At 33.4% G+C, this 13,473-nt stretch overlaps 2 protein-coding genes across 3 annotated transcripts; one reads left to right on the plus strand and one right to left on the minus strand.

Moving 5' to 3' along the window:
• The first annotated feature begins 2,788 nt into the window (after positions 1-2,788).
• Positions 2,789-5,989, plus strand: LOC104772804 (putative WRKY transcription factor 4). Its single transcript, XM_010497378.3, has 4 exons — positions 2,789-3,634; positions 4,304-4,986; positions 5,076-5,240; positions 5,330-5,989. The coding sequence occupies exons 1-4, from the start codon at positions 3,161-3,163 to the stop codon at positions 5,580-5,582; spliced, it is 1,575 nt and encodes a 524-aa protein (XP_010495680.2). The 5' UTR covers positions 2,789-3,160; the 3' UTR covers positions 5,583-5,989.
• A 102-nt stretch (positions 5,990-6,091) lies between these two features.
• LOC104772811 (uncharacterized) lies at positions 6,092-9,845 on the minus strand. Of its 2 annotated transcripts, XM_010497383.2 has the most exons (10): positions 9,108-9,845; positions 8,683-8,795; positions 8,199-8,558; positions 8,019-8,105; positions 7,665-7,934; positions 7,433-7,571; positions 7,018-7,318; positions 6,734-6,928; positions 6,520-6,642; positions 6,092-6,431 (listed from the first exon to the last, which is right to left on the minus strand). In XM_010497383.2, exons 3-10 carry the CDS (start codon positions 8,485-8,487, stop codon positions 6,321-6,323), a joined length of 1,515 nt encoding a protein of 504 aa, XP_010495685.2. In that variant the 5' UTR covers positions 8,488-8,558; positions 8,683-8,795; positions 9,108-9,845; the 3' UTR covers positions 6,092-6,320. The 2 variants fall into 2 exon arrangements, with proteins under 2 accessions (XP_010495685.2, XP_010495690.2); XM_010497388.2 differs by lacking the exon at positions 8,683-8,795 and having other exon boundaries at positions 9,108-9,572.
• Between the last annotated feature and the right edge of the window lie 3,628 nt (positions 9,846-13,473).

The following is a 13,473-nucleotide window of genomic DNA, read 5'->3' on the forward strand; positions in this document are numbered from 1 at the left end:
AGAGAGAAGAAGAAGATGCTCTCCTATTTCTCTAAGGGCAGTTTTGGTGAATTAATAAATTTAAATGGCAGATGATGTAATTAAAGAGTGAGTAGTGGTTTGTTTTGTCTTAAAAATATTGTAAGTTTGAAACGGGAAAGAGAGAAACAAATATTTTCTTTTTGTCTCCAGAAGCAGAAGTATTTATTAGTTTCCGTTTCTACCCTTCTACTTATAATTTTCATATGAGAAACAAAAAACACAACAAATGTATGTTAATTAGTGACAATACTATTGGTAAACCCAAGTAAAATGGTTTTGATAAATAATTTTCGTATAATCCTGGTTTAGTAACCATGTTTTATATTTTTAATCGTTAATAATTTAATTAATTTGTCAGCTTCGAAAAATATTTGTCGTGCTCAGAAATATAGTACAAAATCTCTTTAGGTTGTCCTTTTAATAGCCTCTGACCTATGATTGCTCTTTCCCTGGATCCTATTTTAAAAAGTGCATGTATCATTCTGTACTGTATTTTACAAAATACCTGTATTTTTCGTATTTATCAGAAAAAAACAAATGAATCAAAATTAGTTGTAAGTGTTTTATGATATGTCTCGATAAATTAACTAACAGGCATAATATGTTTCAATATGTGTGAACAATTGTTATATAATGTGATTGGAAGTGAACGTATATACAAATAGTTATGTACTAGTATCTATGGTTTTTTTTTATAGAACATATATATTTGCTCCAACCATATTCTAAAGGCGAGGTACGTAGTAGGTGAAAGGCTATGCAAAGTTCCTTTTCGACAATTTTTTATTTTTAATTTTTTTTTGTACGTTTTTAAAAAATTTTAGTTCTGGAGACGTTTTTTTTTCTTTTTTTTCCCTAAAGACGTTTCTAGATACCGTATAGAAACGATTACACTAGAGTAAAGTAGTAACTACTACTAGACTACAATTACAACACGTAGGTAACTTTTCCAGTACACAGCTTTATTTCACAAGTTTTTCCATCAATATCAACTAATAATACACGTTTCAGAATCATCAAACAAATGCTTTTCAAGAAAGCTTTTGATGATTAATTGATCATATAATTAAACCGTCAGAATCTAGTCTTCATTCCCTTGTCAGCAAATTCATCAAAATATAATCCTAATTTTAATATTACCATTATCTCTTTCTCTTTTTTTTTGTTAAGAAGTTATTAATCTATCGTCATTAAATTATAGTACTAAGTATTACTTTAACACTTGATGCTATATATCAATGTTTAAATCTGCGTTCGATCTAATTAACTAACTAAGAGACCCTACAAATATGGGAATCCGCAAGAATCAAAAGGGGGCCATCAAAGTCTCCATCACCAATCACCTGTGATCGCTCGCACACTTAACTATACGATCTTTGTAGGCATTAACGGCGCGTGTCATCTTGATCCCATCACGAGATATACCTTTCACGCTCATAGACCCCGCTCACCTCAGCACCTGTCCTGGTCGTCGACAATATTAAGAAAAGCTGAGAAACCAACACATCATGACATCATGACATCATGACATCATGTCACTGATTCATAAGCTGACTGTCTCTGATATTCAGGCCCATTGGGCCTTATTCCACAAATTATATTATCCAGCAACAAGCTGATTGACATTTCTAACGTGCGTTTAATTGTGATATAGGCCCTGTTCGAAAGCATGTCGCAGCGACAGCAGCTGGCGACTGATTTTTTTTTTTCTTTTTCTTTTTTTTACATGATAGTTTTGTAATTATGAGTATTTTAGGGATTATAACTATAATTTAGAAATCCATTGCTTTCACTTGAAAAAAAAAAACTGTATTACAGCAATAACATGTATTTATTTTAATACTACTGTTTTTTTTGTTCTAACTAGAAAAAACAGCTATCATGGTATGTATGATTAGGCAGGCTTTATATTCGACAGCCCATTAAGATACGAAATGGGCCTTAAAAAACGGAAAGTGAGTTGTCATTTTCTGATACGTACAACGTGGAGTAGCTTGTGGCCTTGTCCGGGGATGTCCCAGCCTCTCTCGCTCCAGATTCACCGTACAATAACAAGACCGACGCTTTTTGTAAAAGTGAAAACCTAAATCGATCTATTTGGTATAGTTTTTTGTTTTGCTTTGACTAAGAAGAGATTCATATTGTTTGTTTGTTTGTTATATCAAAAGGATTAAGAATAATAAGTTAGATTCAGTCACGTAACCTGGTGTTGGCGTGGTGGAATTAGTAGTACTCATCTTCATCTCTTAAAATGTAAAAACTATCAATTCTTTTTTTTTTCATTCATTTACCATAGCATTCTCAGAAAGTTTTAAAATATGTAAAAAATGCTTAAGTTTTTAAAGTATTGTAAAGTTTACAATGATTGATCTATTAAAAATATACATGATCTCTTTAAATGATATATTTGTTTTTTTTTAATGATACATTTGTTTATATAGAAAAATAGAGATAAAATAATACATATAATAGGACCAAAAATTCAACCTTTAAATTAAATGTACAAAACGACAGAAAAAAATATCAATTGATGTGAAACATGATTACTTTTCCAAAATTTTCTACTGCTCTCCTTAGAAATGGGATTTTATACATGTGGAGATGTGTTTCATTTCATTCATAATTAACTCAAATAAATAAATATTAACTAGTTCAAGAAGTCTGAACATTATATTATTACTGAAATAAACCAAATTGAGTAGTAGTATTGTTTTTTTCACAAACGAAAAACAAAAAAGAGCAGAGAGAGAAAAAGAGAAAGAGCTTTGTTTACATTACATTACAAAACATATCTGCAGCGTGGACTTTCTACTGCAAACCCAAAAAGTGTTGATTTAATCTCTTTTTATGTTTTCCAGATCCGTTTTAAGACTCAAAAAGAAGCAGAACAAAGGACAACTACAAAACTCGTAAATCTCCATTAAAAGAGATATACTATTTTATTAAAAAAGAAAACAAAACGGCAAAAAAAAAGTGAAGCGAAACACGACACGGATTCACACAGATGTATACAAAAAGGATTTTAGATTTGAGAAACTAAAAAGTTTTATTTTTTCTTCTTTGTTTTTGATAATTGAGTTGTTGGGTTTCTTTTTGTTTCCTTTTTTTCCTTTTTTCCGTTTGTTAATTTTGGAGATCGATGTCGGAAAAGGAAGAAGAGGTTCCGTCGACATCAAAGTCCACCGGAGCTCCCTCGCGACCTACTTTATCTCTTCCTCCACGTCCTTTTAGTGAGATGTTCTTTAACGGTGGCGTTGGATTTAGTCCTGGTCCGATGACTCTCGTCTCTAATATGTTCTCTGATTCCGATGAGTTTAGGTCTTTCTCTCAGCTCCTTGCTGGAGCCATGGCTTCTCCTGCCACTGCTGCTGCTGCTGCCGCTGCTGCGACGGGTGCTAGTGATTACCACCAGAGAATTGGTGGTGATGGGAATGATAATAATAACAATAGCTCGAGTGGTGGTGATGTTGACCCGAGATTCAAACAGAACAGACCCACCGGTTTGATGATTTCTCAATCTCAATCGCCGTCGATGTTCTCCGTACCTCCTGGTTTAAGTCCGGCGATGCGGCTCGATTCACCTAGCTTTTTGGGTCTTTTCTCTCCCGTTCAGGTTTTTTAGATTCATCTCTCTGACAAATTTTTTTTAATTTTGTTTGGTTTTTGGTTGAAAGTTTAAAAAATCTATTTATGGAAACTGTGAGTTTGTTGTGTCTTTTCTTTGTTGAGCTGTTTTCTTGTTTTTTTTTTTTTTTTTTGTTTTGTTGGCTAATGGCTGCTGTGGTTAAAAAAAATAACACGTTTTTGTTAGCAAATATAGGTTTATTCCAACAAATTATAGATTTTGTAACCATTTTGCTGGAATCATTCATTCTTTTTGGTCAAAATTTGGAGATTATGAGATTAGAATTGATTTAGGGATTATTAGAGGTTTGGTTGGGATTTCTCCTAAAGGAAGGAACTTTGCAACTCAGCTGTATTGAATTAGGAGGTTTTAGAGAAGAAGTACAAAAGGAGGAGCTTGTTGATCAAGATTTGGGCTTGCTCAAGGTTTCTGTATATATCCTCAGGAAGATTTCTTGGTTCTTATGACCTCATATGTTTGATTATGGAACATAGTCCAAATGTTCCTTTAGACAAGTCTTTGTTCTTTGATAGGGTTATCTAGTTTTTGACTTGGGGGTAACTAGCGGGATTCGTTTCTCTGGCTCTTCTTTTTCTTGACTCTGAATCTGTCTTAATTGCTCGGTTCTTGATCTAACCCGAATGTAACAATGTGCAGGGATCATATGGAATGACACATCAGCAAGCTCTAGCTCAAGTCACTGCTCAAGCAGTTCAAGCCAATGCCAATATGCAGCCACAAACCGAGTACCCTCATTCCTCTCAAGTTCAATCATTTTCATCTGGTCAAGCTCAGATCCTGACCTCGGCTCCACATTCTTCAGTACCAGCTCAAAGAGAAACCTCAGATGTAACTATCATCGAGCACAGGTCACAACAGCCTCTAAATGTTGACAAACCAGCTGATGATGGCTATAACTGGCGAAAATATGGGCAAAAGCAAGTTAAAGGCAGTGAGTTTCCTCGAAGCTATTACAAGTGCACGAATCAAGGATGTCCTGTCAAGAAGAAGGTTGAGAGATCTCTTGATGGACAAGTAACGGAAATCATCTACAAAGGTCAGCACAATCACGAACCTCCTCAAAACACTAAGCGAGGAAACAAAGATAGCACCGCCAATCTAAATGGGAGTTCCATAAATAACAACTGTGGGAGTTCTGAACTGGCGGCATCACAGTTTCAAACCAATAGCTCCAACAAGACTAAGAGAGATCAACATGAAGCAGCAAGTCAAGCTACCACAACAGAGCACATGTCCGAGGCAAGTGACAGTGAAGAAGTCGGAAATGGAGAAACTGGTGTAAGAGAGAAAGATGAAAATGAGCCTGATACCAAGAGAAGGTAAAGTTACAAGCTCTGTTGATGATTAATTATAATCCATGTTTTCTGTTTTTTTTTTTTTTTGATGGGAGAGATCTTTGAATATGCAGAAGTGTGGAAGTTCGGGTTTCAGAACCAGCTGCTGCTGCTTCACATAGAACCGTGACAGAGCCTAGAATTATTGTCCAAACGACGAGTGAAGTTGATCTTCTAGATGATGGATATAGGTGGCGCAAATATGGACAAAAAGTTGTCAAAGGGAATCCCTATCCGAGGTAATACACTTTGAATGGTGGAATCGGTGATCAATAAAGCTTATGTCTAATAACCTTCTTGTTTAATGTGTTCTGTTTTTGATCCTTAGGAGCTACTACAAGTGCACAACACCAGGATGTGGAGTGAGGAAACATGTAGAGAGAGCAGCAACAGATCCAAAAGCTGTAGTAACAACATATGAAGGAAAACATAACCATGACCTTCCAGCAGCTAAATCAAGCAGCCATGCTGCTGCAGCAGCGGCACAGTTAAGGCCAGATAATCGACATGGCGGTTTGGCTAACTTAAATCAGCAGCAGCCCATTGCCCGTCTAAGGCTGAAAGAAGAGCAGACAACTTGAGAGAAGAAAAGAAATCTCTGACCTATTTCATGATAAAGCTTTCAAAGTTTCACTCATACACACTTTGTCTGAGAAATCTAGCAGTTTGCAGGAAAGAAACAGCTTCAGAAAGGGTTTGTTCTTCTATGTTCTGGTGTAAAACTTAAAAGAAGCTTTTTAGGTTTTCAGATTTCTGTTTTATTAATATGTGAATTCTTTTTGTACATGAGGAAGAAAATTACGGGGGGGGGGGGGGGGGGGGGAATATTTTGTGTTGTATCTTTTTGTGTTATTGTTTCAGTAAAGGATAGGTCTTACATTTTGTGGATGAAATTATAATGTTGTAATATCAAACTGTTTTGTTTTCTTTTATTTATTATTTGTAATTTTGTTACATAATGGCTAATGACACAAGTTTGCTTGCTATAGTTCATTTATCTCATAGTCATTGCTTAAATGAGATTTACAGAGCATTGTTTGTTTCTAAAGGGCTTTTGAACAGTGAGCTGTGAGAGTAAGAAACAATGACGTTTGTACAAATGAATCTTTTCTTTTTCATGTGATTTAATAATTTGCGGAGCAGATATGGTTTCCACAAAAGACATTGATATTTTCTTCTTCTTTTGTCTCTACAATACAAATATATGAAAAGGTTCTCTGTTTCTGCTTTTGTCTCTTTGCTCTCTCCATTGATTTGATTGATTGGTTGATCCTTCTCTCTCTCTGTTATTTTGTAGTGAATCAGATCCGAAAGCCCAATCATTGTTTGTTAGTTAAAAGCGTTGGAATCTGTCCGTGATTAACGAAATCAATCTTGTTCAGCCTGACACAACACAGTACTTGCTCTGGCAGTTCCTCTGGTGATTGAGCCTGTGTCAGAACGAGCAAAAAGTTAACTTGAGGAACACTCCAATAAAGACCTAACCAAACCAAGTGTTTTGGGAGATAATTCAAGTACCTGAATAGTTAAACCCAAATCAAGAATTCCATTCTTGATCCTATCCCTGAAAGATTCGAGTCCTTTCCTTGATATGTAACTGAATCTGTGTATATCCAAATCGATCTCAAAGTAGTTTGGTCCCTGTCCAAATGATCAACACACACATAAAATTAACCACAAAGCTGTAAAAATGAAATCTAAGTTAATATCTAAGAAAGAGCTGTAGTCTAACCCGAAAGAAATCGTGTTGCGGACGAGAAAGAACTGGTCTGTCGTTGTAAGCTGTGATAAGTTTCCTCTCAGTAGAGCTTAGCTGAAGATCCTCAGGGTTTACCAAACCGGTCATGATCTTCAACCTCTCTCTGAATGGAACTGTTGATTCTCTTGTGAATCCTTTGACTTTCTCCACTTCATCATCCATAAATCTCTGCATAACCCCAAATCTTTTTAAAATCTCTCTTAACAAAAACATAACAAGTCCTAGCTAGGCTATATATAGATCCATCACTATCATACCTTGATGGTTTCTTGAAAGTGAGATGAAATTTCTTTGTGATAATTTTCATTCAGTTTGAAGTATAAGACTAAGCTAAGTCCTTCACCATCATAGTCACCAAACATAGAGGTCGGATACATAGGAAGCTGGATATTCACAATCATGTAATTAGGGATATCACAGAACTGTGATGATGCTGGTTTCAAATTAGGGAGCTCAATGTGCTGAGCAATGTGGTTGATCTTCTTAGGACATGCGAAAAGATCAATGCCGATTGGTATGTAAGGACTACAATTTGGTGCAGGACTCTTTTGCTTGTCTCTGCACATGATTTAAACAAATACAATTAAGAGTGAATACAAAACAAATACAATTAAGAGTGAATACAAAAGCTGTTTGGTCTACTTTGCTTGATCTGAAACTTTGAATCCTAACCTGAAGAAGTTCAATCCACGGAGCTTGAAACTCGACGGAGAAAGCTCTGACCAGCTTCCTTGACTGCTTAGTTTCTCTCCCAAAGAACGTTGAATCACAGAACCGGCTTTTGGACGGTACAAGAGCTTCTCAGCTGAAGCTGATACACATTTAGATACAAAATCATTAGAAGAAAGTTAAAAAAGAGGGATCCAAACTTAAGATACTTTGTTTGATCCTTTTATCTTCTTACAGAAATCAGATGCTGTTGATTTGCTATCGATAGATGTCCTTCGCACAGAAACCATAACAACTTTTGATGACTTCTTCCTGTGATCTTGATGATCTTCACAAGTAGTAGTCTTGTAAGTCTCGTGGTGAGATTCATCAGCCACTTGGTTTCTCTTTATGCTAACTTCATTCTTGCTTGAGTATGACTCAGCTTTGTTTCCATCTATTTTCAGGTAACTTTCGTAGAACTCTTCATACTGAATCACTTGTCCCATTGCAGAAGCATTTGCATCTGCAAAAAAAAAAGATCAGTGTTTTCAGACACACACACACAAACCAATGTCTCTAGTTTTATCTAGCTGCGACATTTTTTTACCTTCGAAGACACTACTATTTGAACCATCATCAGAATCAGAATCTATGTAGCTAAAGGAATCATACCAAGCTTCCTCATGTGATATTCCTGGAAATAGAAAAACAAAAAAGACTAATCAAGATTCAAGAAAACACATTTTAGAGAAAAACAGAATCAAGGTTTTGAGAGAATGGTGCATACGGTTGCCATCGATTTGGCTGCAGTTCCATTGAAGCTGAGTGACATGGAAGTTAGCGTTAGACATCTCAGCTCGCTTACACATCATCTTGGCAGCACAATTGTCGAAATCAAGATGAACATATTCGCTCACCGCAAAATCCCTAACACTGGCATTACTCATGCGTTTCATAGGAACATCTGGCATCGAAGCCGAGATTTTGGACCGACATTTGCCAGATCTGCCGCGCTTATGCTTCTTCTGTTGAAGCTTGTTGCTTAGCTTTCTCTGGGAAGAAACGCAACCACCCATATTTTTCTTTGGAGACTACTACTACATTCACCAGCTAAGCTCAAACGAAATCAAAGTCTTTTGTAATGAGCCTGTTGGAAAACAATATCAAGACAACAAAAAAAAAAAAAGATAATAAGAAGACCATTACCAAATATATAAATGATCTTTGTCTGAAATCAAAATAAGATGCCAAAAAAAGATTGAATATTATACCCCTTTTTTTTTAAATCTTTCGGATATATCACTTGTAAGAAGTTATGTTTACATAAGAGAATGCATCAACAACATTCATAACAATGGGATGTTGATTCATGTATCTTCAAGACCTTAAAACAGGAAATAAGACAAAAAAAAAATTCGAATGAGGTTTATATTTTCTTGAATTTGTTGCCTACTTAGTTTAGAAATTTAGAATATATTAAATATAAGCAAAACATCGATAACATCAAACGCAACAAATGCAGCCATTTGAATGAAACGTGAAAGATAAGAAAACAAAAAAAATCTTGAAAAACACAATTAAAGCATTGTTTAAATTGGAGATTAATCCAAAACTCGAATCATTTGTTAACCAAAACGTGAATTACTACAGACCCATTAAAAAAACAAAGATTAATTTGCAAATCAAGAAAACTAACCAGAGGAAGAAGAACAGAGGAAGGGGTCAAAAGAAAAGAGGAAGAAGAGGATCTTTGAAAAAAAAATCCTCTGTTTTCGTCCTTCTTCTTTCTCTGCCTCTCTATTGTCTAAGTTGTTTCTCTGTCCTTTTCGTGTCAATCAAAAATATAAACAAGAAGAGAAAAGGGAGAGAGAGAGGTATTAAGAGAAGATTAAGAACCGTAATAACACACTGTTTTTCTTAAGTAACCCGTTTTCTTCGGATCCTTTTACCAAAGTCTTCTCTTCATGCCCGTTTTAATCTCTCTTTCTTTTGTCTCTCTCTCTCTCTGCTTTTAATTGTTGTTGTCCACTTCAATGATTATTATTACCGGTAACAAAAAAAAAGTAGTAATTTTTTTTTTTTATTGACCCATGAACTTCGCTCGCGCGGGTAAGAAGAAGAAGAAACAGCGTATTAATTACATTACAGAACATATGAGTTTATTTATTTATTTACAGCACGTGTCGCCATTTATGGAAAGATCTTCTTAATTTCTTAACCTCTCTTTAATACCCTGTCTTCTTCCTCATCGATTCCATGTATGTACTACATATCCCATTTTTACAAACCTTTTTTTTTTTTTTGGACAAAATGTACAAACCTTTTTACCCGATCTTTAAGGGAGAAAACACACAATGGCAAAGAAAATGTTAACGATCAGCTGAACGTAAAATTATAGTTCCATATAGATATTAATGAGAAAAATGTCTAAATCGTTGGGACAATGAATTAACATTTTCTTTATAAAAGAAAAATAGTAAAATAAAAGAAGAGATTCGTATGTGAAGTTCTCGAGGATCATATGCTTATTGTATACGGCGGCATCCTAACCTATTATGTGTAAAAATTATGTACTAAAACGTCATTTATAATTTAACCAATGTAGACTATATATTAGTAGTATATGTTTCTATTGCTATCTATTCTAATCGATCGACCTATAATATTACACAAAATTAGCTAGTTAATGCATGTTGCCAATTTGATAGACACACACACGACATCAGTTTTTTCTATCCACCATCATCTTTTTTTTTTTAATCTCCATATAAATTATGAAGGGATTCAGATGATTGTGTGATGCATGGATTCTGTGATCATAGTAGTTAAATGGGATGCGTATAGTTTCCCCTAATTAACATATTCGGTTTAGGTAATCCATGGAAGAAACAAGACATGGTACTTCGACGTGGTTCGTATACAAAGTAGTGGCTAATGTTCAATTACTATGTTGGTATAGTGGTGGAAATGTTTTTGCTATAATATGTCGTTGTACAATACAGTTCGTTATTTATTAGTATTAATCTGTCATTCGTAGTAGATTAATTGATTATTGTACATCAACCAAAGGCTAAAGCCGTCTAGGAGTACAATAAACTACATTAAAAAAACAATATTGAGCTAAAAAAGGTGAATAAAAAAGCCATTTGTTAGTTCGAAGTCCTTTTCGTAGGAGAGTAAATAGTCCACGGAGATATATTCTCATCATTGATTTTTTTTTTTCTTTTTCTCAATAGTTTACAGTATTTTATTTTCATTTTATAATCTTCTGGTTGAAGCTGTTGTATGAAAGAGACTTACCTGATTCTCTATGTTTGTGGAACAAGATTTATTTATTTCACTTAAAAACTGTATAATTCCAACGAAAACTATTTAAAGTCGGTGAGTTGCTCGTTTTTAAATTATGTTTAAGACTGCCAAAACTTAGACTAGTTCCACTTTGATAATATGTTTTCTTTCTCATTTGCTTAATGGTTACATCTATTACATGTCACTTCCGGTTAAACTAGATGGTATTAATTCTTTTGGTTAAAAATGACGTTATTGCAAGGAAAAAGACTCAACAATGGATTCTTGTTTATTAGTATTTTCTTTTTGAAGGAATGGATTCTTGTTTACTTCAACTGTACTATTGACGGCTCATGTTTAATATCGTACGTTGATTTTACTTTATATAACAAAAGAAAGTAATCAGGATTTTTGGACATGATTTTCTGGATTTATTCTATCATTTCCGCACAAAAATAAATTATGTAACTATTATATTGGGAATATTTATAAATTTAAGACTAACTATTTATAATACGCAATAAATAAAAATTACTCAGAAAGAAATTCCGAAAAGAAATATTCATCTATTGCTAACAAAATTCTTGAATATAAATATTATAAAGTCTTTCGATCATTAAAAAAGCGTAGGGATAATATTATATACTAATAAAAAGAAATTTTGTTAGAAGTGATGGCTATATTTTTCTCACCCAAAAGATACAAAATTAGGTAGGTAAGAAAACCTTTGGGTCATTGGGTGCACTTTTTCCAAGCAAACCAGGTCTAGTTTTTATAATGGTAAACATGTACATATATGTATATCTGAAATACTAAAAGATCGGACTAATTCAATTCGACATATATAATGTATATATTATACTACTATACATGAATAATATAACTACTGAAGTCTATTTAAAAAATAAGTTAATTGCATATATTCAAAATTTTAATTTTCGCTGAGGATGGTCTTTGCCAAAATAGTTTTTAATTAGAAGAGGAAGATGAGATATTAATGGGTGAAGCTTTAAATTCCAATTAAGAGAGCTTGGGCAGCTGTAAGTGTAGTTGGTAGACTTACAAACACCAATCAAGACGTATTTACTTACGTGATGTCACCGTAATTAAATTTTCTTGTTATAACTTTTTCTCATTTATCTAGTTGGAGTCAAAATGTCTACTTAATTTGGAAAATTAAGTAAATTAACAATAAATTTGATGACAACTCCATTTAAACCAAAACTGATTATATATTCATACTAACTTCATTTTCCATTGATTCTATTCTAGTAGAAGAAAACTAAACTAAAATAAGTCTCGATTATTAAATTGATTTATGTATTATTTTGATACTTTTTTTTAATACAGAGTCCGGTACAGTTTAGTAGTTACGTGGATACCAAATAGATCATACAAGTTAAATATAGAATTAAGAAGCAGATACGTTCCAAACATAATACTTGAACGTGTGTAGAGTGTAGACCTAAGGAAACATTGCCAACTGGCAACTCTGTATTATACCATAATCTAGATATCTATAAATCTAGGGGTGTGTATAATGTAACGAATAGTGTATATAGGTTTATTGTTACATTCAGGTATACATCAAAAATTCAAAACATGGATGGATGTGTGGCAAACCTCAAAAGAAAACAAAAACCTCTCACGATGATATGAATTACTATTCACATCTAAATCATGTAAATAATGAATTCGAAAACTTTCTCAATGATATCCATTTTTGGGTATCAAAATTTGCCTCAACATCGTTCCTGTTTTAAAAAAAAGAACGTAGTATTACTGCTCATAATTTAGCAAAATATGATTGTCGAGACAATAATTTCTACTCTGATTTTGTATTATTACTGGAATGGCTTCGGCAAAACATTTGTATTGATTCTTCTTAAAGTGAAATAAAATTCTATTTTGTGAAAACAAAAAAAAAGAATTCGAAAACATTTTTTTTTCTTTTTCCAAAATGATGTCATTGGTTATATTTATTTACGCATAATCACTAATGATAAAAGTACCTAACGCTTTTCGTCCACAACCTATGAATGTAGTTAGCTATTTATTTAGATATTTTTATTATTGCATATGATGATGATGATGATGAATCATAGATTGATAAACATATTATATATAGATTATTAAATGATTGTTCATTTTTCTTTGACACTAATTAAACATGAAAGAGACATGTCCTTCGGGTGCAAGAATACCTAAAACAGAAAGCAAGAAGTCATAAATATCTTATGATTATAAAATGTTTATTGGTGTATACTAATTCCTTACATAGTTTTATGTTGGACAAGTTAGTAGTAATTAGGTTTACTTATTTTTCGATTATAAAACTCTAAAAAGTATTGTCTCCCACTAATCCATAAGGACAAACTGGCAAAAGGCAACCACCTCAACAACATGAAAGAAAACGAATTATTCAACTTTTCTACAGAATTTATATATAATATAATTTATAAAAACTGTATAGTAGTATTACAGTTGTTTGTATCATATACTTTTCTAAATAGAATTTAATACGATTTGATTTTTCCATTTTTTTGAAAATGACAAAAAGTGATATGATTGGACGAAAGAAACAAAACCAAATTATATAGTGAGGTGAGTAAAACAAATATCAAGTCATGCACTAAGGTTCCATCAATTGGGCCCGTATCTTTTAGTATGAGTTTGTCACAGGCCCATTTGTAGTATATTAGGGTCATGAAGTAAAAGCTTTAGATATTTTTGGGGATCTAAAGCACTAAATATCATGAATTACAGACCCTTCT

This window comes from Camelina sativa, chromosome 3, assembly GCF_030686135.1.
Source record: "Camelina sativa cultivar CO46 ecotype springtype chromosome 3, ASM3068613v1".
Lineage (NCBI taxonomy): Eukaryota > Viridiplantae > Streptophyta > Magnoliopsida > Brassicales > Brassicaceae > Camelina > Camelina sativa.

Bases quoted from the DNA above. Each gene is read 5' to 3' on its own strand.
- LOC104772804 (XM_010497378.3), top strand. From the start codon at position 3,161: ATGTCGGAAAAGGAAGAAGAGGTTCCGTCGACATCAAAGTCCACCGGA. The intron at 4,987-5,075 runs GTAAAGTTACAA...TTGAATATGCAG, and splicing joins GAGCCTGATACCAAGAGAAG to AAGTGTGGAAGTTCGGGTTT. The intron at 5,241-5,329 runs GTAATACACTTT...TTTGATCCTTAG, and splicing joins AAAGGGAATCCCTATCCGAG to GAGCTACTACAAGTGCACAA.
- LOC104772811 (XM_010497383.2), bottom strand. From the start codon at position 8,487: ATGGGTGGTTGCGTTTCTTCCCAGAGAAAGCTAAGCAACAAGCTTCAA. The intron at 6,929-7,017 runs GTATGATAGTGA...GGGGTTATGCAG, and splicing joins ACTTTCAAGAAACCATCAAG to AGATTTATGGATGATGAAGT. The intron at 6,432-6,519 runs GTACTTGAATTA...GTTCTGACACAG, and splicing joins ATTTGGGTTTAACTATTCAG to GCTCAATCACCAGAGGAACT.